Raw genomic sequence first — 26,716 nt, 5'->3', positions numbered from 1 at the left:
TTTCCTCATTCAATCATGTTATGACTAGAGATTATCTTACTAAAACAAACTGCTTCTTTTTGTCTCAACCAGACATCAATGACATGCTCTTTGCCTAAATATTCTGAAAAGCTAGGCTATTGCATCTTTGGAATTTTGTTGGACATCACACTTTTCTAAACATTAGCATATTTTTTCACAAACAATTACTTTTTGATTTTCTGAGATTTCTATGATGAGAATATTTTCAGTGCACATACAAAAAATTTATTATCTGCAATGTGATCTACTAACCTTATGACTTTTAGGCACAAGATGTGCTTTTCATTTAATCTCCATGACCTGAAGTTCTACAGACAAATACACTCTTGGTCACACTTTGAGCACCAGGTACCTCACAGTCTTTGAAAATAAATCAAACTATTGTTAGCTTGATATTCTTCTTATATGAATTTATGATAACCAAAAAACAGCTACTTTCCTAATACAAAATGCTGCTTACAAAAAAGCCAGGTTCACCTGTGCCCCATACTAGAGAGAGTGGGCGACTACAAATTTTTTTCTTCTAAATTACTTTGTATACATCAATTGTCCACTAATTTCAAAACTGAAGTTTTTCAAACTGACAAGAACTTATGGGATGCATATTAAATTCAGTGGCATCACAACAGTATACCAGGGAGTTAAGCAGTTAGGGAGTTCACTCTCACCATGTGAGGTTGTATTGCTGTCAGTGGAAGTAATGTAGTAAAGTCTCATAGAGGACCTTATCAATCCAAAGGACTCTGTCACTTACCTTTGTCTCCGAACAAAGACAAAGTTTTCTGTATAGGTTGACAATGAAGTTGAAAGAGTTTAAAGTTTGATGACTTACATTCTACACTGAAAAGTCACTCTGCTCATTGGGTTCTAGAACTGAAGTGGCATGTTCATGCTGAATCAGATATAACACCTCATTATCAGTGAAGCTGGTTGACTGAAGTCAAATGTCAAGTCATGACCCTAAAATGACAATCCTCTTGGGGCTTTATGGGTGTCCCTTATGTACCAATCCTGTAGTATATGTCCTAACATGATGAGAGTTCCCTTTACAGTGCAGATTATTTGGGTACTTCCATTAGGTACTCACAATGATTCTTGAAAATTATTGAGTAATCTTTTTCCATATCAACTTCATGGCCCATAAAAAATGGTCTTAATTTCACACTCCTGGGTGCTCTCCGAGTTAACCCAGAACCACTACAGATAGGATTTTGTTAACCAGTAGTTAATGTTCAGGCCTGGAGTTTAACGGCTCTGTTAGTTCATAATTCAAAAACGAGTCCACTTTTTTTTGGGGGGGTGATGATTTTCTAATCCTGAGTACAATTTTTCAGAGTACTAATATTGTTCCATCTGGCACTGGCATTCTCCTTATCCTCCATCTGCAACTAACATTTACCCATTCTCTGGAGAGCTGATGTTTTGATGGGGTACTTTGGTTCTACACGTCAAGGTCCAGTGTTGTCTGTCAGGCATGTTTCCTTCTACCTTTGTTGAATAGGAATTAAATAAATAAAGTCAATTCAAGTTTCAAGAAAAAAATTACATTCAATGAACAACATCTTTGAGGGATATTATTGAAGGTAAAGTATAGCCCAAAGTAACATCACATAACTACAGTACAATTTTTTTTTTTTTTTACAAAGACTACTGCCTTTCACGCTGAGCACTAGATGTGAAAGAGGAATTACAAATATCAAAAAGCCAAGATGTCAATTATTTTAATCACATATACAATAGTTACACATCAGTAAATGGAATTTTGTAAAAAGTTTTAAGTAAATATACAAAATTATAAAAAAATTTACACACACTGAATTATTCATTCCTACTGGAGGCTATAACCAAACATAAATATTGTGGAATACAATTTCCATACAACAATAAAAAATTAAATATCTGAACTCTTTCATCAGTATGCAGGGGATGATCTAATATTGTAAAAAAAATCATCTCATAATATATATATAAAACACAACATACATTTCCACTTAAAATGAATGAAGGGGGAAGATGTCTCAGATAACATATTCAAGTCACCTTAACTTCTATATACAAGTTACTGATCATGATGATTTCTTGGGTCATCTCAAGACCTCTTCCCTGTCATGAGTAAATTTACGGAAACTGGTGAAAATTTTTCAAAGCCCTGAAAATTTTCCTATGCAATCGGTATATAAAGCATAATCTATAAGAATTTTCCTCCATGGTGATACTGCAAGGTGTGAAAAAAATTGAAATGTAATTATGGGGAAGTTTCATTAAGAATAACGGTAGAAAGCTACAACCAATTATTCAAAATTATTGATCATAACGAGTCATTTGATATCAAACAACTTGTCAGTTAAAGGCACATGAAAAATCTTTCCACAGTTATGAGCCAAACGCAGACACCTTCAGATGGAGGTACTGTAATAACTTGACAGATAATATCAACATACAGTTTGTTTTGGACAGTGTAAATCAGGGATAGGCTTAGGAGCACACTGTCTAAAAATTAAACTGTCAGAGATCATTCACACATTCATGATTTCATCTATGTACATCAGAGGCTGGCCAATATGGCTACCAGGAAGGCATGTCATCTAAAGCTAAGAAATATTCTGAATAAGTCTTAGAGGGCTGATTGTGATGCAAGTTTCATGAAATGAACCACAGTTAAAGAGCACGACAATAATCATAATGGGTGGAAAGATTAAAATACAAGAACTCCATTTGCTTACTTATGTTAGAAATTCTTAGCAAAAAAAAAATTAGCAATAATTGTAAAAGAGAATCGTCTTCATTTCATAGAACTATTCAAAAGAAATTATCTCAAGGAGATAAGAAAAGGATAATTCATTTAGCAAAGGAAACATTTTCTTACACTTGATTAACATTAAAAATCATGGAACTGCAAAGAGCTGTGATAGCCTTCAGAACAGTCCCAGAACTGGATTTAATTAAGTAAAAGTCAATCCAGCAGAGGGTGGCCACAACATAATCCTATCTATAATCTGTACAATGTGACAAGATCAGGGACTGTGAGCCTATTTTATTGTTGTCTACAAGGCTCATTTTCCTATTTACAGCAAACAGAAAATAAGACTTACTGAGTAATAAAGGCTCATAATAGCTAATAGGGTCATTGATGAATTAGCTGAGGGAAAGTAACTGGTCTGGATTTACAGACTGAGTTCTTGTGAAGTGACCCTTGCATATGCCTTCAATAAACCCCCACACACAGGACATCGTTCAAGTCAGTTTAATTTTCAATGGGAAAATCAGACAGACGAGAAGTTGAATGAATGACAGAGACATTCCTGATGCTGATAAATCAGTCAGGAATGTCAGTGCATTGTGAGAGCATCACATCCCAAACATCATCTCTGGGGTAGGGGTTCCAATATCCCATTGTAAATTCTAGAGATGCCAGGAGGAGCCCCCTCAGTCCCACTCCCCAACATACATGGCACGTGGGTGGGGTGGGGGAGGTGGTAAATAACCCCTGTTGGGTAGGGGCAGACGACCATAGATGTGGGAGTAGGCAGACTCGGTGAAGTCAGAGTCTGCAAGATAACAGGACATTCTTTTAAAAAATCACTTTTTATGGCTAAGGGTTATCTTTTATGTTAGTGCATTTAAGTGTAGGAGTGCTGTTATAGGAAGACTTATTGGCTATCTAATATTGTTAAGAAACACTTTTTAACATTATATAGCTACAAGTACAGTTTGCTGAAGACAAAGGGGAACATCTATTTACAGGGGTATGCATAAACAGTACTAGAAAGAGAAGGAAAGTGCAAATATTAGACCCTTCATGCTATAAGGCATAACACTTAAAGACTGTGCAGTTTAGGAGTGAAATTTTCCCTAAGAAATGGCGAGGTTTAAAAAATAAAAGAGTTATTATAAAACAGATAAGGAGAGAGAACCAGTACAGTTCACTAGTTGGTAATTCATGCATATAAAGTGATTCCTGAGCATCACAACACCAGATAAAATGCAAATGAGCTTTGTATTATTCTCCTGATATTATTGCGTAAGCATAGGTAGTAGTGATTATCTTGTCCAACTTTTCCCTTTCTGATACTAGTAGTTTCAAAGTTATCGGCTATATTGTAGATCTGGATCTGCCTACCATGCATTTGTGATACGTCAGTTAAGTAGGACACAGGACCATTCATATCTACAATTCATGGTTCATACCAATGAACAATCCCCAAACAATCTCCTGCATTACTCCACCACACATATTTACAGACATACCATCCAAGGTCAATTTCGCAGTCTCCAGAGCCCCACAGACAAATGAAACGTCTAACCTGGGGACTGGCTGGGATCATATTTATGTGGCACTCAAGTGAATGGTTCAGTGCTTTGACAGGGCTCTCAAACAGTGATGACCAATTTCTTGTTTTGTTCAGCAGATCAAGTGACACTCAACCTGCATTCAGAATGGTTGAGAAGGCCCAACTGGTCATGCAAACAACCAATCAAATCAATCTGGCAATAACCAAGTGGGTCCTGGAGATTGTGAGAGCGACACAAGGATGCACTGTGATAATGAGACTTAATTAAAGTCTATCCAGGGTGTGGGTTGGGAGGACCTTACCTAAGAGCCTCAGCGTGATTTTCTTATGCTTCCACTGTTTTGATTTACTGTCAGTTCATGAGTCCCAGTAGGATTCCCATTCAGTTTCTAGGAGAGAGTGGAAGGACCCGTTAATGAACTGAATGGTACAGATGATTATAAACAGTGTCCAAGGTCAAGTACCATGTCACCCATTTCTATAATCCTAACACGTCTTAGTAAAATAACTGGTCTCTGATTTGTAAGTTGAAATAAAAATCGAAGTTGCTCCTCTAAATATCTCCAGCATTAGGGAGATGCTACTGTCATCACATTTTAATTACCTATCGTTATAGGCGATGTTAAATTAATGACCATACTGCTGCTTTGTTATTTCTATGGCTTTATGTCTAGCCATATTAAAAGTATAGACCTCTAAGGTCCAGTGTTGGTGACATCTAGAGAGCAACTCATTAAATCTTAGGTCCTCATATAAGCTTAATCTACACCCAAAACTAGAACATAGGGTCCTGTGTCCTTCACCTTAGAAAAGTTTAACTGAATCTGAGAGTAAAATCAAGAATGTAAAAATACAGTCTTGCGTCAAAACATTTCTTGGGTATACAGAGTCAATGTTCCTTATACGTGAGCATACTCATATACAGAACAGGATACTGTTTGTCTGTTCCTGATGCTATGTCATGAAGAGGGTATGGGTGATTAGGTGTAAAAATACAATCCATGTATCTTTCACATGTCACTGAAGGTTACTAAGAAAGTTGGGGGCAGAGTGCTGGATGTCCTCCCATCCGGTATTACAATTCTTTTAAAGTGGAACAAATGAAGCCAGGCAATGATTTTTCTTTGCAAACATTGTTCCTAGCATTATCTTTCTATGGCAGACAAAGGCAAGAAACCAGATGAAACTATATATATATATATATATATATATATATATATATATATATATATATATATATATATATTTATTTATTCATTTATTATACTTTGTCGCTGTTTCCCGCGTTAGCGAGGTAGCGCAAGGAAACAGACGAAAGAATGGCCCAACCCACCCACATACACATGTATATACATACACGTCCACACATGCACATATACCTAAACATTTCAACGTATACATATGTATACATACACAGACATATACATGTATACACATGTACATAATTCATACTTGCTGCCCTTATTCATTCCCATCGCCACCCCACCACACATGAAATGACAACCCCCTGCATGCGCGCGAGGTAGCACTAGGAAAAGACAACAAAGGCCACATTCGTTCACACTCAGTCTCTAGCTGTCATGTGTAATGCATCGAAACCACAGCTCCCTTTCCACATCTAGGTCCCACAAAACTTTCCATGGTTTACCCCAGATACTTCACATGTCCTGGTTCAATCCATTGACAGCATGTTGACCCAGGTATACCACATTGTTCCAATTCACTCTATTCCTTGCATGCCTATCACCCTCCTGCATGTTCAGGCCCCGATCACTCAAAATAATAATAATTATTTATCATTTATTTTATTTTGCTTTGTTGCTGTCTCCCGCGTTTGCGAGGTAGCGCATCATAATCATAATAATAATAATAAATAATATGTATTCATATACAGTATGAATGTGGCTTCTCTTCATCTGCTACTGGCTCTACCTTGCTAACGCAGAAAATGGCGACCAAATACACAGAACATACTTCATGAACTGGAGTGCTGTAGTATACAAGGGGGGATGTAGTCAATGGGCTGAACCAAATTATATGAAGCAGTTGGGGGAACCACAGTAAAGTCTGTAATGCTTGGCTGTGGAAAGGGAGTTCTGGCTCTATTGCATTATACATGAGAACATGAGAAGATGTGAGCAAATAAAGCCAGTTTTCATCAGTTTCTGGCACTACCTCACTTTACTGGAAACATCAAACAAATATGAGGAAAAGAAAAGGTTTCTTGAACTTTTCCTCACACTCAGTGTACTATAAACTGAGAAATCTGCTCTGGTGTACAACAAAATAATCTTGCACTCAAAAGGCTGGACTGAACAATCTAAATGAAATCCAAAGCATACATCATCTTATGTATGGCTGACTTATCATACTTGCTTACCGTGATAAACAATTCATTGAGTTAAGTATGGCGATAGATTGTTTATCTTGTACAATGTCTGATGGTGCTCTTTTGAAGCAAGTTAGCTCTTCCTAATAACTGAAAACATGAAATTTTGCATCGAATTTATTATACTAAATGTTATAATTGATTTCTCTGCTACTCCCTTTAAGCTTCACTAAAGTACTGGTGATATAACTATCTTAAGGTCCCTGGGACTGATATTCTGTGGCATCTTTTTTTAAACTGAAACTTAAAGGTTGGTAGAGAATATGCTATTCCATCTCACTACAAATTGTAATCCATGGCTTCTCTTTACACCACAGTTAAACGTCAAGTTTTCATTCATGTAAACGTAGTGTCTGTAAAGTGTCGTTCATTCATAATTATAGTCTAGAATGTTTTGTTATAACTGATATGAAATAATTATATTTTCTAATCAAAATCAAAAGATATCTAAGTTGTTAATCTGGTGGTAGTATAAAACAGCCAGTAAATTGCAAAATTATTTGATTAATTTTCACTGCAGCTTTCAGCTATAAATGGTATGAATCATAATCAAGCTTATACGAAAGGGATTAGCAAAGACTGCATGAAATTTGGGACAGAAGGGGATTTACTGATTAATTCAGTCAATGCGTCTGGTGTCAGGCCATGCACAAGTCACAGACAAAACTATGGAAGAAATAATGAGAGATCTAAGGCTAAGTGACGTACGTGCTAACATCTGTTTAATTCCATGCTCATTTTGTTGAAAAACTGGTTTCCACTGTCAACTATATCATGCATATAAAAATTTTCAAATTTTAAGGTATTATAACTGATAAAGATAATTACGAATTACATGTACATTAAATAATGTCATTTCAAACATTTAAAAACAATAATAATGAGGCTGTGAAAGGAAGTGGACTTGAAGGAGCTGCAGCTGCAATGCTTGGACCACTCACCATTCCTGACCGGTATTGTCGGCACCCACGAGCAGGGGTTCCGCTCTAGTCTGTGAATATTTTGCACTTGGTTCTGTTGCAAAAGGGCTAGAAAAGAAAAGAGAACAAACATGCTTAGAGAGGTGCTAGGTGAAGCACAGTGCTCCCTGGCTTCTACAACCCCGTCATCAACAGTGTCCGGTGAATTCAAGAGCAACATTCAAGAGATGGTCAATGAGTGAGTGATGCTTATGGCTCACCACTGAATTAAATTATTCTCTGGTGTTGATATCATATGTTGTTTACTCTCAGAATGCAGACAAAGGAAGAGTGCTACATAGTTTTGGTAAGAGTAAACAAAGCATGAAAAACAGAAAACTACATCCAAGAGATATCATTAAACTATAAAAGGTTTTGCTAACTGGAGTGCATCTCTTTAAATATGGTCTTAAATCACTTTACCTTAACCATGAGCCAGAGAGGAAAAAGGGAGGGAGGCAACTTCTAGTCCATGACTCTGAAACGCCAACTTTACAATGAAAATCAATTATACAGAATAGCAGGTTATATAACATCAGTGCACAAACCTTGCACATTCCCATAAAATATGAGGCAAAGTGGTGTTCCAGAATCTATGATCTACAGAGTAAATGAAATAAAGGAGCAAATAAAGCTTGGAGGGCAAAACTAGGTTCTCCATGTGAACAAGATGTGAGAGACAAGTCAAGTCTTCACATAAAAAGCATAATTTATCATATCAAGGTACTGTTACAAAGGATCATAAAACACACAATAAAGGTACCTCTGAGTTAGCTATCTGATGACTGTAATTCTTCAGCAATGTAAACACATCAAAACTTATTTCTCCTGACATTGTAAGAGCCTCCATCTGCATAAAATTTGTTTCTTCATAGCAGTACCAAGATTTGTACAAACTCAGCAGAACCCCAAAATAGTAAAACCTATCATGACAAAATTGCTTTCTGAATACCACACATAGACTCTCCTTATTAAAAATTTTACAACACTTCTCATCAATTCATACTCTACTTTTGCATTTCACACTAACTATACTCCTGAGCTCTTCTATCATAAAATCAAAAGTAGATTCACCGTTATTAACCCTCTTTGTATCTTTGGTCATTTCAAAGTATTATTCTGAGGTTCTACTGCACACTTATTTTACACAGTCAAGCAAAAGCATAACATGGTAAGAATTAATGTAATGTGTGGTGTAAAGCAGTCTTGATAGTCAGTCATGCAGTACAGCGTCCAGAAATGAAATCTTGTCACCAAAGGAAAAGCAAGAATTACATCATACTCATGTCCAATGTAAATATGAATTAAATATTCAGTTTAACCTCACCTTTTATACCTTGTGATAAGGTCTCAATTTTGTTATGCTGAATCTATAAAAGATCTCACTTTTAAGTTGCCTAACTATGCTTTTACATACTAATTCATCAAATGGAAACGATGATGAGCAAAGATTTCAAAATGGCTATTACAGTCAGATACCTTAAGTTTCAAAACAAAATTAGTAACACGTACTAAACGTCCACTATGATCACATAGCAGTCTTACCCTTGTCTGTAACTGGTCAGAAGGTGAATGTGTAGCCAATGTAACTCAGTGAAGGGTGGAGAATTTGATGAATAAATGTGAAGGGTAAGTGAGAAGGTAGAGTAAAAAGGAGAGAAGTAAAAGTGTGAATGGAAAGGAAGGTGAAAAATGTTGGTAAGCCAATCAGGAGAAGGATGGAGGATGACAATGAGGTCCAAGTAGCTTGCAGTAGCTCAAAGTCAGTCACAGATGGGCTGCATATGACTGCAAAAAAAAATCTAAATAAAAGAACTGAAGTGGAGTTGAACTATTTATCATCAACACTTAGTGAATGATGAGAAAAGTTCATGTATGGAGACTTGGAAATTCAGCTTAAAAGTCATATGCATGTAAGTGATTATGAATGTGAGAATGCAGAAATATAAAGTTCGGACTGAGACTCTGAGGAGGTCGCTATTGTTAGCTGTAAATTTCATATGCATCGTTGGTATTGCTGCTGGTGTGTGTGGGTGGAGATGGAAGTCTTACCCATGCCCGAATCGAAGCTACGAGTGTGCCACATAGGGTGAGTGGGAATTGGGGGCCCACTGGGGTACAAGGCACGGCCTGGATCCTGCTTATCCTTCGACTTGGACTTGGCGAAGTTGGGGATGCGAGCACGGAGGCCACAGTAGTAAGGATCATCTGGAACAGGAAGAAGTAGCAGATTATCACACATCTTGGAAGAAGCAGCAGGGAAAAGCAACTACATTGAGAAAAGTTATACAGCTAGGATAATATACTTTACGATTGCCCAAGAAATTACTTTTGCACTACATAACAAACAAAAGCAACAGCAAAAAGCAAAAATCTTTACAAAAATACTTTAAAGATTCAGATACAATACTGAGGAGCTACCAAGATGACCTTTACATTTCTGTATCCATTAGACAGGGCTTTGGAGATACCAAGACATAATATGTACTAAAGTTAGCCTGAGATAATACTTTAGAAGTAATTACTAAAGGAATTAATAGCTTCAACAACATAGCTTTCTGAGTTATTTCAAGTCATTACTTATGAGTTTCAACATGGTAAAAATGTATTTGAACAACTGTTTAGAAATAACATAAATTTGCCACTTAATTCTCATTGTTTACTCCCATATATCACAAAGGAAGTGCTTATCAACGCTTTAACACAACCATCTTGTACACTGTACTTAACTACTGTTAAGGACAAAAGGATGCTTCTTACCATACTTGCGATCCTTTGTCTTATTGTTGTTATTGTTGCGGGCATGGAACTTGCGGAAGGCATTCTCGTCCAAAGCATCGTAGTCGGACTAATACGGAACATGGAAAAATAAACTGTTTAGAGCTACAGAAAATGTACAATAACCAAACACAAAATTATTTCTCATTCAAATAAATATAAATCTTAAAATCAAACCAGACGAATATCAAAGAGTAATCAATTTTAAATCAAATGTATGCACTAGTATTTATGTAACTACTCAAAAACTAATGAAAAATACTGTTGCTATAACACAGACATCTTAAATCCAGGACTCCAAAATCTACTAAGAGAAACCCTCATCATTTCAACTTTTATGCATTCACCTATAACTATCTTCATGTACAACCAATACCTTCAGTTCATTTACTGAATTAAGAAACCAAATTATTTAAAGAGAAGCTAAAACTACATATAATGGAGCTCTGAATCTCTATAATGACCCCCTATTTTGTGTCTCTACCCTTTTTGCTATGATTAAATGACTACTTTAAAATGTTCCTTCACTGTTATGGCTACAAAATGGCCATAGCATAGTAACTACAAAATATTTAGAAAATAAAAAGGAGGTAACAGGGGAGAAGGAAGAAGGAGGTGTTTGAAAGAAGAAGGCAAGAGTGTGGCAAAGCAATAGCAATGTGTGTGTGGGTCTTCATATTCTGTTATTTTGTTGACAGACTTAATTCACACCTTGGAGATCTTGACCCTAACTCTCCAGTATTATAACTTTCTAAAACTTGAAACAGAAGGAATAAAGTGAGGATCTTTTCTCAAAAGCTTTAATTTGATACTGAGGTGGGAAAGACAAAAAAAAAAAATCTAAAGGAAAATTATCATCAGGAAATTCTCAATTTTACATCATAAGTTTGTTAAAAAGGTTTTATACAATCAGAAGTTTATTTCTACCAAATCTTTGTTTTTTCGTTTCTGAAAGAAAGCATTTCCAATATCAATATCCAAACTAGAAAATTCCCTAAACCTGAAATAATTGGCTCTCAGGTTGCTGGATATGCCATATTCAAGTGTATAGCAATTAGAGCATTTTAAATTATACCCTTCATGCAGCCAACCCATTGCTTGCAGCTACCATCACTGAAAACCTTAAAGAAAATATAATTATCCAACTTTCTCATTATCCAGTTATTTTCACATATTCTATATTACCCAATACACTTATTCTCTACACACCTTCCACAAAAGTCTCCTCTACTTCTGTTACTGAAGGACTCTAGTGATAAATATTTTACACTAAAGGTGACAAACTAATCTTGATACACTGATACTTTATGTAATCATACATCCTATTCTGAATGATTCTGAGATTCAACTAGTCTTTATCAGCTAAATTAATGATCATCACCATTTAGTATCTCTAAAATCACCAAATGTTTTCATCCATCTAGATTCTTCAAATACTGCAACCTTACAGCTGATTACTTATTGACCTACCTTGCCATTAGGTCGTGGACCTTGGTTCGGATAGTTAGGGTTGTCGCGTGGAGGCAGCTTGGGAGGTTTGTCCTTACCCGTGCGGTCTTTACCTGAAGACCCGGAGGAAGCACCTGAACCAGCTACACTGTATGGGTCCTCATCTGGGATGGGAATACGAGGCCTGTTCTTGATGTTTGGTACGACCTTAACTGTAATGAAAAAGAAGGAATTAGCAATAAATCCTAATGGCTCCCTATATAATGGTCAACACTCTTACAATCATTTAGGTTAAGGTTCATAGTTCTGCCTTTAATATGTGTCTAGCATTTCCAGTTCACTACAACACTACACCTTTAAAGTCACTTCAATTAGAAGCTGAATAAAACCATAAAAAGAACATGTTAATGCTGTTTTGGAAGCACCCTTTCAAAGACATTTGAATAAAATGCTCACATTCATTTTAGTAATTAGAAAATTAACTGGTGGTCAGTTAAATCTAATCCTTAAAATTTAGTAAGAATGGATGAGGACAGTGTAATAGAAAATAACCTAAAAATCTCTTGTCATAGATGACAAAAATGGGTTGGTCTAAGAGTAAGGACCCCATTTCCCAAACAAATGATTACTAGTTACACTTAAACTTGGATGTTTTTCATATATCTACTATGTTCAAGTTCTGTGCACAAGATCCTACACTGATGAAATAGAAAATACTACATGATCATGGTATAAAGTACCATAATATAAAAAGCAGGTGCCTATCTTATAGCAAAAACTACAATTTTTAGCAATTAGTAATTTCAAACTGCCCAAAAGCTTATAAATACTCATGAGATAAGACTAGTAGAAAAACATCAGAAATAATGGCTTTGTTTAAATTTCATACACTGTATAAATATACTACTATTGAGTGTTGTCACTGCCTTCTGATTTATTTCAAAACTTTTCCTATTAAAATCTTGTACAGTTACCTGGAGGAAGTTTACTCTTGAGCATATCCATGGCCACAATGTTTATGATCATAACCCAAATTGGACAGTCTAGAAGGTCTTGTTCATTCTTGACGAAGGCAATGATACAAACGCATTGAGTCTCCAGCTTCGATCGGTCTGGGTATTGACGACGCATTTCACGTTTCACATTTTGCTGGAATTTGTTCATGTCGAAGAGCTGTGAAGAAGATGAGGTGTTTAAAAGAAATGTATCAGGGATGGATATGAAAGGGTTTGGAGGTGGTGGATGAGGAGGAAAAAAGATCCAACAGGTGATGGGAAGCAGTGGTGGTAGAGATGGTGGTGGTGAAGGGATGGATGAGTTGAGGATGTTTATCAATAAATGTTACAAAGCTATCTTCGATGAAATTCTAAAGAATATTTGATGTACAGATTAGAGTGTGTTACTTACACAATATCATTTGTCATGAACTTTAGCAAGTTACTTAATTGGACATCACAATCCCTCACATTGTAGTAAATAGCAAAAACAAGTGGAATACAACTTTACATTCGTAAGATTCTAAGAGAGCAGGTAAGTTATTCCATGTATTCTTTGCTGATCTATCCACACCAACTTATTATATCACCAATTGGGACTATTCCTTACAAATTCATTACATCCTGTTGTTCTGCACCTCAAGAAATCAATTAGATTAATCACATGTCCCTATCATTCATACTCAATTCACCTCTAGATACTGGAATTTCCTTTCAGTTCATCAAATAATCAAATGCTTCATTTTCTTCTACACCTGAAGACAATAAATATCTTGCAAGACTTCCTGAACATAACAAAGGGAAAAACATATCAAAATCATGCTCCAAGAGCCACATGTACCAAACAAACAAACTTTCAGTCATACAGATCCAATACACACAAGGCACTCCTGCTATGCAGCATTTAACCCAATAACCTGAGGGATGCCAAAAAAAATTTTCAATTTACGTATGGTTATACAAAATTCATTTTCATCAACAACCTAATTATAGCTTTATTATTTTGAATCACCATATAAGTCATTATCAAGTGTTACCAAACTTTGCCTGTAAGCATTTACACTGTAAACACAATGTTCTTTTTGCCAAGGCTGTATCAGAGTCAACAGATAGAAATGGGTGCAGTTTCCTTGAGGACCTTCTCATCATTCACAGAAATCCATCACTTTCCTGTTCCTATGTGAAATGCAACCTTGAAGCTGTAGGAGCCCCATCAATTCGGGTACTGGTGTTATATAGTAATAATAACGCAAGAAACAGCGACCAAGTATATACTAATAATAATAATAATAATAATAATAATAATAATAATAATAATAATAATAATAATAAATACAATTTTAATTTTCTGTATACAAAACATCTCCTTAACAATGATTACAAAATTTGTCTTAACCAGTCTTAAGCATCATGTAATAATTATCAATGAAGATTCTCCTATATACATATATATATATATATATATATATTTCTTTTTCTTTTTTCTTTTAAACTATTCGCCATTTCCCGCGTTAGCGAGGTAGCGTTAGGAACAGAGGACTGGGCCTTTTTTGGAATATCCTCACCTGGACCCCTCTGCTCCTTCTTTTGGAAAAAAAAAAAAAAAAAAAAAAAAAAGATGCTTGTGGCATGAGAAGAGTGGGAGGTGGGTTGATTAGAAAGGGTAGTGAGTGGTGGGATGAAGATGTAAGATTATTAGTGAAAGAGAAGAGAGAGGCATTTGGACGATTTTTGCAGGGAAAAAATGCAATTGAATGGGAGATGTATAAAAGAAAGAGACAGGAGGTCAAGAGAAAAGTGCAAGAGGTGAAAAAGAGGGCAAATGAGAGTTGGGGTGAGAGAGTATCATTAAATTTTAGGGAGAATAAAAAGATGTTCTGGAAGGAGGTAAATAAAGTGCGTAAGACAAGGGAGCAAATGGGAACTTCAGTGAAGGGCGCAAATGGGGAGGTGATAACAAGTAGTGGTGATGTGAGAAGGAGATGGAGTGAGTATTTTGAAGGTTTGTTGAATGTGTTTGATGATAGAGTGGCAGATATAGGGTGTTTTGGTCGAGGTGGTGTGCAAAGTGAGAGGGTTAGGGAAAATGATTTGGTAAACAGAGAAGAGGTAGTAAAAGCTTTGTGGAAGATGAAAGCCAGCAAGGCAGCAGGTTTGGATGGTATTGCAGTGGAATTTATTAAAAAAGGGGGTGACTGTATTGTTGACTGGTTGGTAAGGTTAATTAATGTATGTATGACTCATGGTGAGGTGCCTGAGGATTGGCGGAATGCGTGCATAGTGCCATTGTACAAAGGCAAAGGGGATAAGAGTGAGTGCTCAAATTACAGAGGTATAAGTTTGTTGAGTATTCCTGGTAAATTATATGGGAGGGTATTGATTGAGAGGGTGAAGGCATGTACAGAGCATCAGACTGGGGAAGAGCAGTGTGGTTTCAGAAGTGGTAGAGGATGTGTGGATCAGGTGTTTGCTTTGAAGAATATGTATGTGAGAAATACTTAGAAAAGCAAATGGATTTGTATGTAGCATTTATGGATCTGGAGAAGGAATATGATAGAGTTGATAGAGATGCTCTGTGGAAGGTATTAAGAATATATGGTGTGGGAGGCAAGTTGTTAGAAGCAGTGAAAAGCTTTTATCAAGGATGTAAGGCATGTGTACGTGTAGGAAGAGAGGGAAGTGATTGGTTCTCAGTGAATGTAGGTTTGCGGCAGGGGTGTGTGATGTCTCCATGGTTGTTTAATTTGTTTATGGATGGGGTTGTTAGGGAGGTGAATGCAAGAGTTTTGGAAAGAGGGGCAAGTATGAAGTCTGTTGTGGATGAGAGAGCTTGGGAAGTGAATCAGTTGTTGTTCGCTGATGATACAGCGCTGGTGGCTGATTCATGTGAGAAACTGCAGAAGCTGGTGACTGAGTTTGGTAAAGTGTGTGAAAGAAGAAAGTTAAGAGTAAATGTGAATAAGAGCAAGGTTATTAGGTACAGTACGGTTGAGGGTCAAGTCAATTGGGAGGTAAGTTTGAATGGAGATAAACTGGAGGAAGTAAAGTGTTTCAGATATTTGGGAGTGGATCTGGCAGCGGATGGAACCATGGAAGCGGAAGTGAATCATAGGGTGGGGGAGGGGGCGAAAATCCTGGGAGCCTTGAAGAATGTGTGGAAGTCGAGAACATTATCTCGGAAAGCAAAAATGGGTATGTTTGAAGGAATAGTGGTTCCAACAATGTTGTATGGTTGCGAGGCGTGGGCTATGGATAGAGTTGTGCGCAGGAGGGTGGATGTGCTGGAAATGAGATGTTTGAGGACAATGTGTGGTGTGAGGTGGTTTGATCGAGTAAGTAATGTAAGGGTAAGAGTGATGTGTGGAAACAAAAAGAGCGTAGTTGAGAGAGCAGAAGAGGGTGTTTTGAAATGGTTTGGGCACATGGAGAGAATGAGTTAGGAAAAATTGACCATGAGGATATATGTGTCGGAGGTGGAGGGAACGAGGAGAAGTGGGAGACCAAATTGGAGGTGGAAAGATGGAGTGAAAAAGATTTTGTGTGATCGGGGCCTGAACATGCAGGAGGGTGAAAGGAGGGCAAGGAATAGAGTGAATTGGATCGATGTGGTATACCGGGGTTGACGTGCTGTCAGTGGATTGAATCAGGGCATGTGAAGCGTCTGGGGTAAACCATGGAAAGTTGTGTGGGGCCTGGATGTGGAAAGGGAGCTGTGGTTTCGGGCATTAGTGCATGACAGCTAGAGACTGAGTGTGAACGAATGGGGCCTTTGTTGTCTTTTCCTAGTGCTACCTTGCACACATGAGGGGGGAGGGGGATGGTATTCCATGTGTGGCAAGGTGGCGATGGGAATGAATAAAGGCAGAGTGTGAATTGTGTGCATGGGTATATATGTATGTGTCTGTGTGTGTATATATATGTGTACATTGAGATGTATAGGTATATATATTTGTGTGTGTAGACGTGTATGTATATACATTGTGTATGGGGGTGGGTTGGGCCATTTCTTTCGTCTGTTTCTTTGCGCTACCTCGCAAACGCAGGAGATAGCGACAAAGCAAAATAATAATAATATCACATTTACATGTGTACAGCACAAGATTTGAATAACCAAAAGTACCCTGACCTAACTACATTACAGATTAATTAAAAGACCCAAACTCTGTCAAAACACATATTTTTGAAGAAAATAAAAGTCAGTACCCGTTTAGCTCTTTCTAATGTATGAATAACCAATAAACCTCACCATACAACATTTTTCCATGTGTTGCTTTGTCTAGCTGGGCACCATGGAGTTTCTGACAAGTATTTTCTGTTTTGTATCAGTCTCATAAAAAATGAAAGTGAAAGAAAAGCATCAACATAACAGAGACATAAAGTGTTTCTGATGTCAATGTACTGCATGAATCTTCAATCTATCTATCTTTAAATAGGGCTATCTTAACACACTTTCCTAATGCTGTACATGATAAGAAATCACTCTTGCTCTATCTTTAACCAATTAAATCTTATGTGTCTAACTTGATACAAGATAGAAATTTTACTTTTCACTGACTCATATGCCAGCCGATTCACTCTCTCTCCTGCACAGCAAAGAAAATATGTTATCACTTTCAGTTCCACAATATCACAAGGTGTCATTAAATCAAAACTGATGCATGTTTCTGAGTGTCTACGATGAGATGAACAACATGCAAAATTTAATACCAACCAGCTGAAAGGTCAAACTTTCCTAACTAGAGGACAATATTTTCCACTGAGATAATAAGATAAAAGAGCTTGACAAATTTTAAACACTCAGCAGATTGGTTCCATACCAAACAGGTTAACCTAGACACACTTGGGATCTAACCTGAATAATGTCCAAAAATATACTAACCATGACAGGTTTCTCAGTTTCAAGGGCACAATTAGGCAGCTTGAGGATCTCATTGCTGATAGCATTGTCATCACTGCCTATCTTAACATATACTCCAGCCTTTGATACACGTTTGATGAGAATGTTTCCCTGGTCATCCATCTTTACTTTCACTCCCTGTGGAAATGAATCATAAGTCACTGTACACAAAAAAGATGACTAGCATCTTACTAAAATATTGTGTACTAATGTCAGCTGAAAAAAAAAAGGCCAAAGAAGAAACTGCACATCACAGATATGAAAATGTCAAAAAGAGGCCTCAAAGAGCAAAAAGTCCTTACAGGTCATAGAAAATAGTCAAAAGGCATGTAAAGAAAAGCATTAACCTGAGGAAAAAAATCATTGCTTATATTTTCTTACATACAATATCTTATCAATAAAATAATCAACCTATAATGTGCGTGCGACATTGTAATATTCAACGATCACTTATATTCAATTAATATGATTATTTGAATGAAGTTACTGCTTGCCAAATGCACATACGATTATATTTCCTGACGAATATTAAGGAAGTACAGTCTTAAAGGCTAAGTAAATCCAATGAGCTATAGATTAAGAAATATGTCACTGGGTGTAAATGAAGGGCCATCAAATTGAAGAGTCACACTGAGATACCAAAAAAATTTTAGTTGAACACGAAAACAAAGTATAACATATTACTGTGTATAATTCTTTGTCTACTATGAGCTGATAAGATACTGAAGGCTGCATTAAGAACTGGATGGCAAAATACATTGATCAATTAAATAACTGGTGAGTTGAGTACTATGTAGTTGACACCATTCATGTACTGACTCATAGATGCAACAAGAAAAAGGACTCGTCTATCATGCTCTCTATACCAACAATGAACTTAACTTCTAAAACAATATATTTCGACTTACATGGCCAATATGTCGTCTGATGTCTTCTGTTCTTGGGTCTCGCATAGGATTCTCAAAACCACACAAACCAATCCTGAAAGATACATGTAGCTGAGTACCTTATATTGCACACAAGTCACATAAAACTATACATCATGCTACTGAGACAAAAGTTTACACAAAGCTATACTGTGGTATATCATCATGTTGGGGCAAACAACAAGAAACAAAATGTATGAAGCAACATATCCTTAAACACCTCGAAATTCACAATCTTCTCTCTGATCACCAGTATGGCTTCTGTAAGGCGAGATCCACTGGTGACATTCTTTCTTATCTTACCAATGTCGGGTCATCATCCCTGAAAGATTTTGGGGAGTCGAAGTGTAGTTGCCCTTGACATATCTAAGGCTTCTGACAGGGTGTGGCATCGGGGTCTCATCTCTAAGCTACCCTCTTTTGGCTTCCCTCCCTCACTTTGCTCCTCCATATCTAGGTTCTCCGGCTGATCTATCCCTGTGGTTGCTAATAGATCAGCCTCCCACCTTTTCTCCATGAACAGCGGTGTCCCTCAAGGTTCTGTCTTGTCCCCTACACTTTTCTTCTTTTTTTCAACAATAAAAAAAAATCCTCTCCACAAATAATCCAACGAACTCATAAGCTGATGACTCAACACTGCATTCACCCACATCTTTCAGTTCTGCTCCCTTTTCTCTCACGCAATCTGCATCTCGTCTTAACACAGCTTCCTAAATAAACTCAGATTTGGACAGGATATCTCAGTGGGGTACACAAAATCTTGTCAAGTTTAAAGCCTGAAAGACCCACTTTCTACTCCTCTCTCTACTGAAAACTCCTCACAACTCTTGTCTCCTTTGGCGGTTCTGTAATTCTACCTCTTAGCTCAATGAACATACTTGGCATTACTGTAACATTAACTCTTTCTTGGAAACCCCAAATTACAGGATTAATAAGTCTGCCTCTAAGTGGGTGTTATAATTTGAAACTTCTCTTCTGAACTGTTGCTCCGTTTATACAAGGGAATGATTTGTCCTTGTATGGAGTACTGCTCTCACATATGGAGTGGTTCTACCTCTGTATCCTTACTTGACAGAGTCGAGTCGAAAGCGATCCGCCTTATAAACTGTCCCAACTTAACTTGACCCCCTTGCCCTACGCCATAATGTTGGTTCACTTTCCCTTTCCTATAGTTATCACTTTGGGTTCTGTTCCTAAGAGCTGGCTGCTTGTGTGCCCATGCCACTAGCTGTGTCACATGTGGCCATCAGCAAGTCAAGGGTGGGCCATTTTGATGCCTGCCTCTTTCCCTACACGTTGCAGCTCTGGAACTCTCTATCCTCTCGTGTCTTTCCCAATAACCATGACCTGCTGCACATTCCAAAAGACAGGTTTTCGCTTTCACAAAAATTCGTAAATAATTTCCCTTGTCTTTACTTTTTTCAGTTTCATAACTCTATATTCTGATTAAGGCCTGTCCTTGATGTGGACTTTTGTCTGTGACTGGAGCCTTCAACATGAAAAAAAATATTTGCCATGCGACACTACACGTTACATATCATGTTCTGGTGTCAAATATGAAAATAGAAAACATCTTGAGGCAAAATAAATAAGCAATGAAAATCAAATAAATCGACAACTAAACACTGGGCATGTAAAGATACACCATCTTAATTGTGGTCACTTTAAAAGATTTCTTCCGAAATAAAATCTTATACCAGAGATTATATCATATGGCCTCCAAAGACCTAGCCTCTAGCTTGCACTGACCTCCATGACGTCCTTAGACCATTCATACTAACCATTATGCCAAGTATGCCTCGGCATACGGCTCCAAGGCAAAGGGATCACAAAGTAACTAGTTGAAAGGGATCACGGAAAAAAAAATCTTTAAAAGAATCCTACTTTCGTTCGAATCAAAACTTCTGTTATTGATATATTTCATCTTATTTCCAAGTTACCATTACCTTCTTTGATAAACACAATATATCATTATTACTTTCTTTGGCATACAAATTACAGTTCAGAAACATATAAGTCACACGTCCATGGCTTCGAATAAGAACATAATTAAGTCTGAATTGCAAAAACGATTCACTTGTCTTAAAATATTTAGAGGCCTGAGAATTTTGACGTAAGGCCCATTGTTGGGTTAAGCCGGCCTTGACCTCGCCTTCTAATAATCTCAAATATCATCCAGACCATTACAATTCCTGACCTTACAAAATGACGTTTAACAACCTCCAATGCTTAACGACTTTTAACCATCTATACCGTTAACATGATGTGTGCTAAATCCCACATCCGTTACAGCCAACTGACATACACTAACCAGAACAACCATTGTTACATACCAGAAACAACCTCCTGGGGCATCTACCTGAAGCTATTCCCTCATCACCTTAACATTCAGTTACCTGCAACAACCCTTGACTAGTAGCAGCAACCTGGCATTTAATTGGCACAATAACCTCTCGTGTACACTACACAGTAACAGTCGCCTGGCTTTCTCTCCCCGTTTTATAAGTCCATGGTTTCATTAATTTGGGGGGAAAATACACATCTGGATCTGCATTAACCTTCCATACTTGACCGACATCTGACGAGCACTGGCAACGAATGACATGACCAGCGACGTAGTGACCATCGACCTATATAACAAACCTTTAACAAGTCAAAGCAGAATCTTCTCGTTATTAGAATACTTCCTGGTAAATATAACAAACTGGCATTACCAGTAAACACTCTTGCTTTGCTCTGACCTGTACCAATCCCTTATGCTCTTCTTTCACCTGGAACCATCTCATGACCTACACGTAGTCTCACACCACAGCACACTGACCTCACATAACACTATCACGACCTTCTTCGAAAGCCACCAACTCAAGCCTAACCTGCAATACAGTTCTAACTGCCTCGTGGTGAATGGTCTTGAACGACCACCTACATGGACGAGCCTAAACACCAAACCCTTCCTCTGCCAGAACCTGACAGTGACAGCCTAGTAGACCTGAACCACCAACCTGTATCCGTCGAAGCCATCGTCAGAGCCGTTGATGGTGAGGACCGGGGCCCTGGCGTAGGCCTTGGCCACACGTCGATTGCGTTCCAGTACAATTACCTTCGACCAGATCTCATCGTCTATCTGCTCCCACTTCATCAGCACCTCCTGGATGTGGTCCTGCAGGGAGAACGAATCATTAACAAATGGCTCGGTCTGGATCGTACAGTGGAATTTCATGAGTGGAAAGACCAGAATGTAAGGTGATAAAAAAGTAGCCTATTATCTTCTTGACTAAAGTGTGTTAGGCTACATCCGAGATCCATTAACCGACTCCATCAGTATCATTAATGTAATTGTGATCCTGGTGTGGAGCCCAAGTGGCCTGAAAGGGCGGGTCTGGAGCAAAAAATTACATAGTACGGTTGTCCATCCAATCACGACAAGGCAACACAGCTTACATATTTAGACCTAACAGAGCTAGACGAGGTTTAATTGCCTGTGTCATGAGTAAATAATAGATGTCATCCCTTGAAAACATGGACTCACGCTACCCCAGTTGTTCGTCTAACCTTTTTCATCACAAACTAGACGACTTTGGTTCCAAGTTCTAAGAACAGCCCGGCGACTCAGGCCTATCAGGGCTGCCTCCCTCCAACCTGCTTACATCTCTACGGTGATGGTGGAAGATATACAAAGTTATGACCTCTCTCTACATACATGTACAAACTAAGGTGCGGATATAAATGAAGACAAAACTGAGTTGAATGATGAAACTACACCTTATGTAATGAATATACACAACGAATAGGGAAAAGCAGTTAAATAAAACTCTAGTTAGTTTAATAACATGGATAACATAAATGATAGTATCAGTGCAAAAGGTGTAAATAGACAAATTAATACGTAAACGGATCGTATCGGGGGATAAGTGGAGAGGTTTGTTAGGAAAGGCGCTATACGACTGCACAAAGAGAAAGTACGATTCTATGATCACAGTTAAAAAACAGATATTTATTAGTCTTAAATGGGTATAAAGACTTCAATGACGATGCTTTTGGAAAGTTTATGCATGCAAGGCAGGCTAAACTTTACAAGAAGCGATCTCATTTATAAGAGTTCGACCAGCAAATGGCTGTTCCCTACTGACAGATAACCACATAGGGAAATAATTCAGATTTGGAAAATACTGTTGACTCTTTCCGGTACATATTATAAACCAATGATATGAAGTCATGATTCTGTGCCACCAGCTGAAACACTTTCTCTTAAGATGATGAAATATATGGTCGACTTTGTTACTGAAATAATTCCAAAAGCAAAATAAACGTCTTTCACAAAGTCACACAATATTATTGAAGATATAATAAAATTATCACATTTTATCTATGAATATCACTGAAAGATGGAAATATTTTGGAATTCACGTATGATATATACATTGGCTTAAAATCCACCAATCGTTTTTACATCACAATGAATCAAGTTAATTTAACAATTCTATCTTTTATTTGTCATGTTAAACAATGCAATGAGGGCAATCACTGACCCAGGTAGGAAAAAATGGCCGCTCGCCTCACTCTTCCATCATTTTTGAGTCGGGACGTAACCAGACTTTCCCCAATATTCAAGAATTCCATTCACCACAATGATACAGACCAAGTTGTATCATGAAGGGCGTGCAGAAACATATATATATATATATATATATATATATATATATATATATATATATATATATATATATATATATATATATCGTTTTGCGCAAGAAAAGTTCTACACACAAACAGGCGATTAAAGAAAGCAAAATCTATGACAATAACCAAACGCTGCCGTCAACAGTGCCAGTATAGTTGGACTACTGCATAACATTGTTGTGACACGATGCATTAAATATAGTTCTTGGAAGTTCATACACCTTAAACATAGTTCTTGTAAGTTCAAATACCTTAAATATAGTTCTTGTAAGTTCATATACATGTTTGTTTGGGCAACGTAGTGCCAAATATCGTCGAGAGTTCAGCTACTTCGAAACCAAATACAAGTCTCCACCTCCACTGACGCCATCTTATAACTCACACCTTCCTGGGTAATTACTTTTATGACTTGTGTTCCATCATTTCCGAGTTCCCTGGCGGACTTATCAAACATATTAGGCAACGGAACCATTGCAAAAGATCTGTCGGTCACAAAACAATGCATGACTGCAACTTACATATAAAAATTATCAGAACGATAGTTCCATTCACTGGTGGATTGTGACGTGGAGGGAGAAGGGTGCTGGCGGAGTTCGATAATCATTGATATCACACATTGCTGGATTTATCATTAAAACATTTTCCTCCCTTGAATTTCAAGTAAGAATATCCTTCTCGTTTCTATCTTGTTCAGTGTATATTTTGAGCACATGAAACGTTCCTTATGAGGGAGTGTGGTACGACTAGACAGTGAAAGTAACAGAGATCACAGCCTATGTTGCCAGCGGCCTCTGGACATTCCGTCTTTCACAGACAGAAAAGAGTAAATGTTTCGTCCTCAGATCACGTCAGTACGGTGCCGGTATGGATCATTAATGTTTGTATAGCATTCTTATATACACTACGGTGTGGTGTGTGTGTGATTACCTATGTGTTATGTATACAAATGAACTTCTACACTTGTGGAGCCGTCATCCCTAACCTTTTCAAGTGTTCCTTGAACTGTACATAACTTTCTTCATCTTGTTGTTACGGGTTCACTGATAAATTTACCTCTTATATTTTAATGTGTTTTCTAATACTTGATGTACCTTCTTCAACTGGTCGATTCCTTCCATCTTTTTTTTTTTTCTTTTTTTTTTAGTGGCCAGAGTCGAATCGATTCAGAAAGTCAACATATGTGACAGTCTATCTCTTCTCTCTTCCAATATGAGCGTCTAGGGCTGCCATGTTGTTTCCTGTAGTTCACTCCTCATACTTGTGGCATGTGTCCTTGCTGTTTTTCCTTGGTCTTTCTGCAACACATCTACTGTCTCAGGGAGTCCTTAGGTGTGGAGACCTTACTGATGTATAATTTATATACCAGGCTAGGAGCCATTACATTGACCTTATACCGAGGCTAGAAGCAAATTTAACATTAACCTTATAACGAGGCTAGAAGTAATTTTAACATTAGCCAACATAAAATCTGCTCCCATATCTTTTAATCTTTCTCACATTGATTCGTAAAGTCTCTCTCTCTCTCTCTCTCTCTCTCTCTCTCTCTCTCTCTCTCTCTCTCTCTCTCTCTCTCTCTCCTGACAAGTGTGAGTGAAACATTACTTGTGAGTGAGTGTGTCACATTCACAACCCGGGATGTAACAATGATGACATTACTTACACATGACACACACAACCCCGGCCGAAGTTGTCAAGGACCTTGTACGTAATGGCGACCCCAACCATTCATTACACACACAAGAACATCTGTCACACTTCACGGACCACAACGTCAAGTAGCAAGGAACCGTAACTGTGCGTTCGTTGCATTCACCACCCGCCCGCCCGCCCGCGCCTGCGCACACGCCAATACCTCACTTCCATCGAAGGGGTTTTGATAACGTCCCCACGACACACCACACGCTGCCACCACCTGCCCCCTCCCTCCTGTGTGTGTGTGTGTGTGTGTGTGTGTGCTGGGAGGGGGGGGGGTGACCTTTCCTCCTGGGTGAGCCGCGGCGGCGGCGGCAAGGTCGCATGGCTAAAGGTCACACGGAGGCTTCATGCGCAACGCACGCGCGCGCACACACACACACACACACACACACACACACACACACACGACATTTTCCCCAGGAGACGCGGGTACAGAGATGCCCCCGGGGTGCGAACTTGGAGGGAGTCCTACGTACGGCCTGGACCTTCCTGGAGGGAGTCCTACGTACGGCCTGGACCTTCCTGGAGGGAGTCCTACGTACGGGCTGGAGGCTGGTCGTAGGATGGAGAGTAGATTAACTGAACATGGAGACTGAATCATCACAATGACCTGTGGTCACAAACCACCAACAGACCAACACTGTCCACTAATCCGTCCTGATGTGAACCTGTATAATGAGGTCTGTGACGCAACCTAACCTACCGTTCCTGACGCAACCTAACCTACCGTTCCTGACGCAACCTAACCTACCGTTCCTGACGCAACCTTACCTACCGTTCCTGACGCAACCTTACCTACCGTTCCTGACGCAACCTAACCTACCGTTCCTGACGCAACCTAACCTACCGTTCCTGACGCAACCTAACCTACCGTTCCTGACGCAACCTAACCTACCGTTCCTGACGCAACCTAACTTACCGTTCCTGACGCAACCTTACCTACCGTCACTGACGCAATTTATAAACAAAATGGTTACATAAATACCCACGTCTCCGACGCGGTGAGTGCCTGGTAGCAACGTTGGGCCAACCCAGTACAATGATTGTGAATTTGTGACATTTCTGAGTAGGTGAGGGAGGACCTTTCCCTCGGCCACGCCTCGTCTCTGATAGGTCAAACGGGAACAAAGATTCTGTGGGCGCGGTCAATGTAATTATGTCCATAAGGGTGATATCCAAGCCTTGAAGATAATAACTGAGGCCCGAGAGTGCGATATCTTCTTATTCTACGAATACGACCCAACCTACTGAGTACATTAACTCTACTGGCTGGGTACGATAACTTCATATTAAAACACGATAGCGCAACTGCATGAGTACGATAATTTATAAATACACTAACCCAAATGTTTGAATAGTATTACTTAATCCTTCAGTACCACAAGTCAAATGCCTATGTGCGATAACTTTCAGCTTAAATATCATCACCAAGTTCGACAACAACTCTTTCGAGTACAATAAGCTGACGCTTCCCATTCGTTAACAAGCAAATGCGCCAAAATTGTTTCGCCTGATTAACGATAAGAGGCCTACACTATGACAACATCTTATATTACGATAACTCCTTACAATAATATAACAACGCCTATATTACCCGTCACTAAGTTACATTTGCCATGCCCGAGGAATTTACAT

At 38.3% G+C, this 26,716-nt stretch overlaps 1 protein-coding gene across 4 annotated transcripts in view; it reads right to left on the bottom strand.

Annotated features, from left to right (window-relative positions):
* Positions 1–1,726: 1,726 nt before the first annotated feature.
* LOC139758636 (uncharacterized) overlaps positions 1,727–26,716 on the bottom strand; it is a 184,068-nt gene continuing 159,078 nt past the window's right edge. The window contains exons 4-13 of one of the 4 annotated variants that reach the window (XR_011714874.1): positions 21,709–21,866; positions 18,689–18,761; positions 17,763–17,918; positions 12,863–13,061; positions 11,910–12,100; positions 10,422–10,509; positions 9,714–9,869; positions 7,644–7,730; positions 4,616–4,702; positions 1,727–3,569 (exon numbers count right to left, since the gene is read on the bottom strand). Coding sequence is in view for 2 of the 4 variants with exons in the window: in XM_071680163.1 (XP_071536264.1) it covers positions 3,448–3,569; positions 7,644–7,730; positions 9,714–9,869; positions 10,422–10,509; positions 11,910–12,100; positions 12,863–13,061; positions 17,763–17,918; positions 18,689–18,761; positions 21,709–21,866 (1,230 nt within the window). In the remaining 2 variants the exon portion in view is untranslated. The remainder of the gene's footprint in view (positions 3,570–4,615; positions 4,703–7,643; positions 7,731–9,713; positions 9,870–10,421; positions 10,510–11,909; positions 12,101–12,862; positions 13,062–17,762; positions 17,919–18,688; positions 18,762–21,708; positions 21,867–26,716) is intronic. The other 3 variants (XR_011714875.1, XM_071680163.1, XM_071680164.1) reach the window with 3 other exon arrangements.

Source organism: Panulirus ornatus, chromosome 31, assembly GCF_036320965.1.
Source record: "Panulirus ornatus isolate Po-2019 chromosome 31, ASM3632096v1, whole genome shotgun sequence".
NCBI classification, from domain to species: Eukaryota; Metazoa; Arthropoda; class Malacostraca; order Decapoda; family Palinuridae; genus Panulirus; species Panulirus ornatus.
This window is presented reverse-complemented; position numbering and strand designations above follow the sequence as displayed.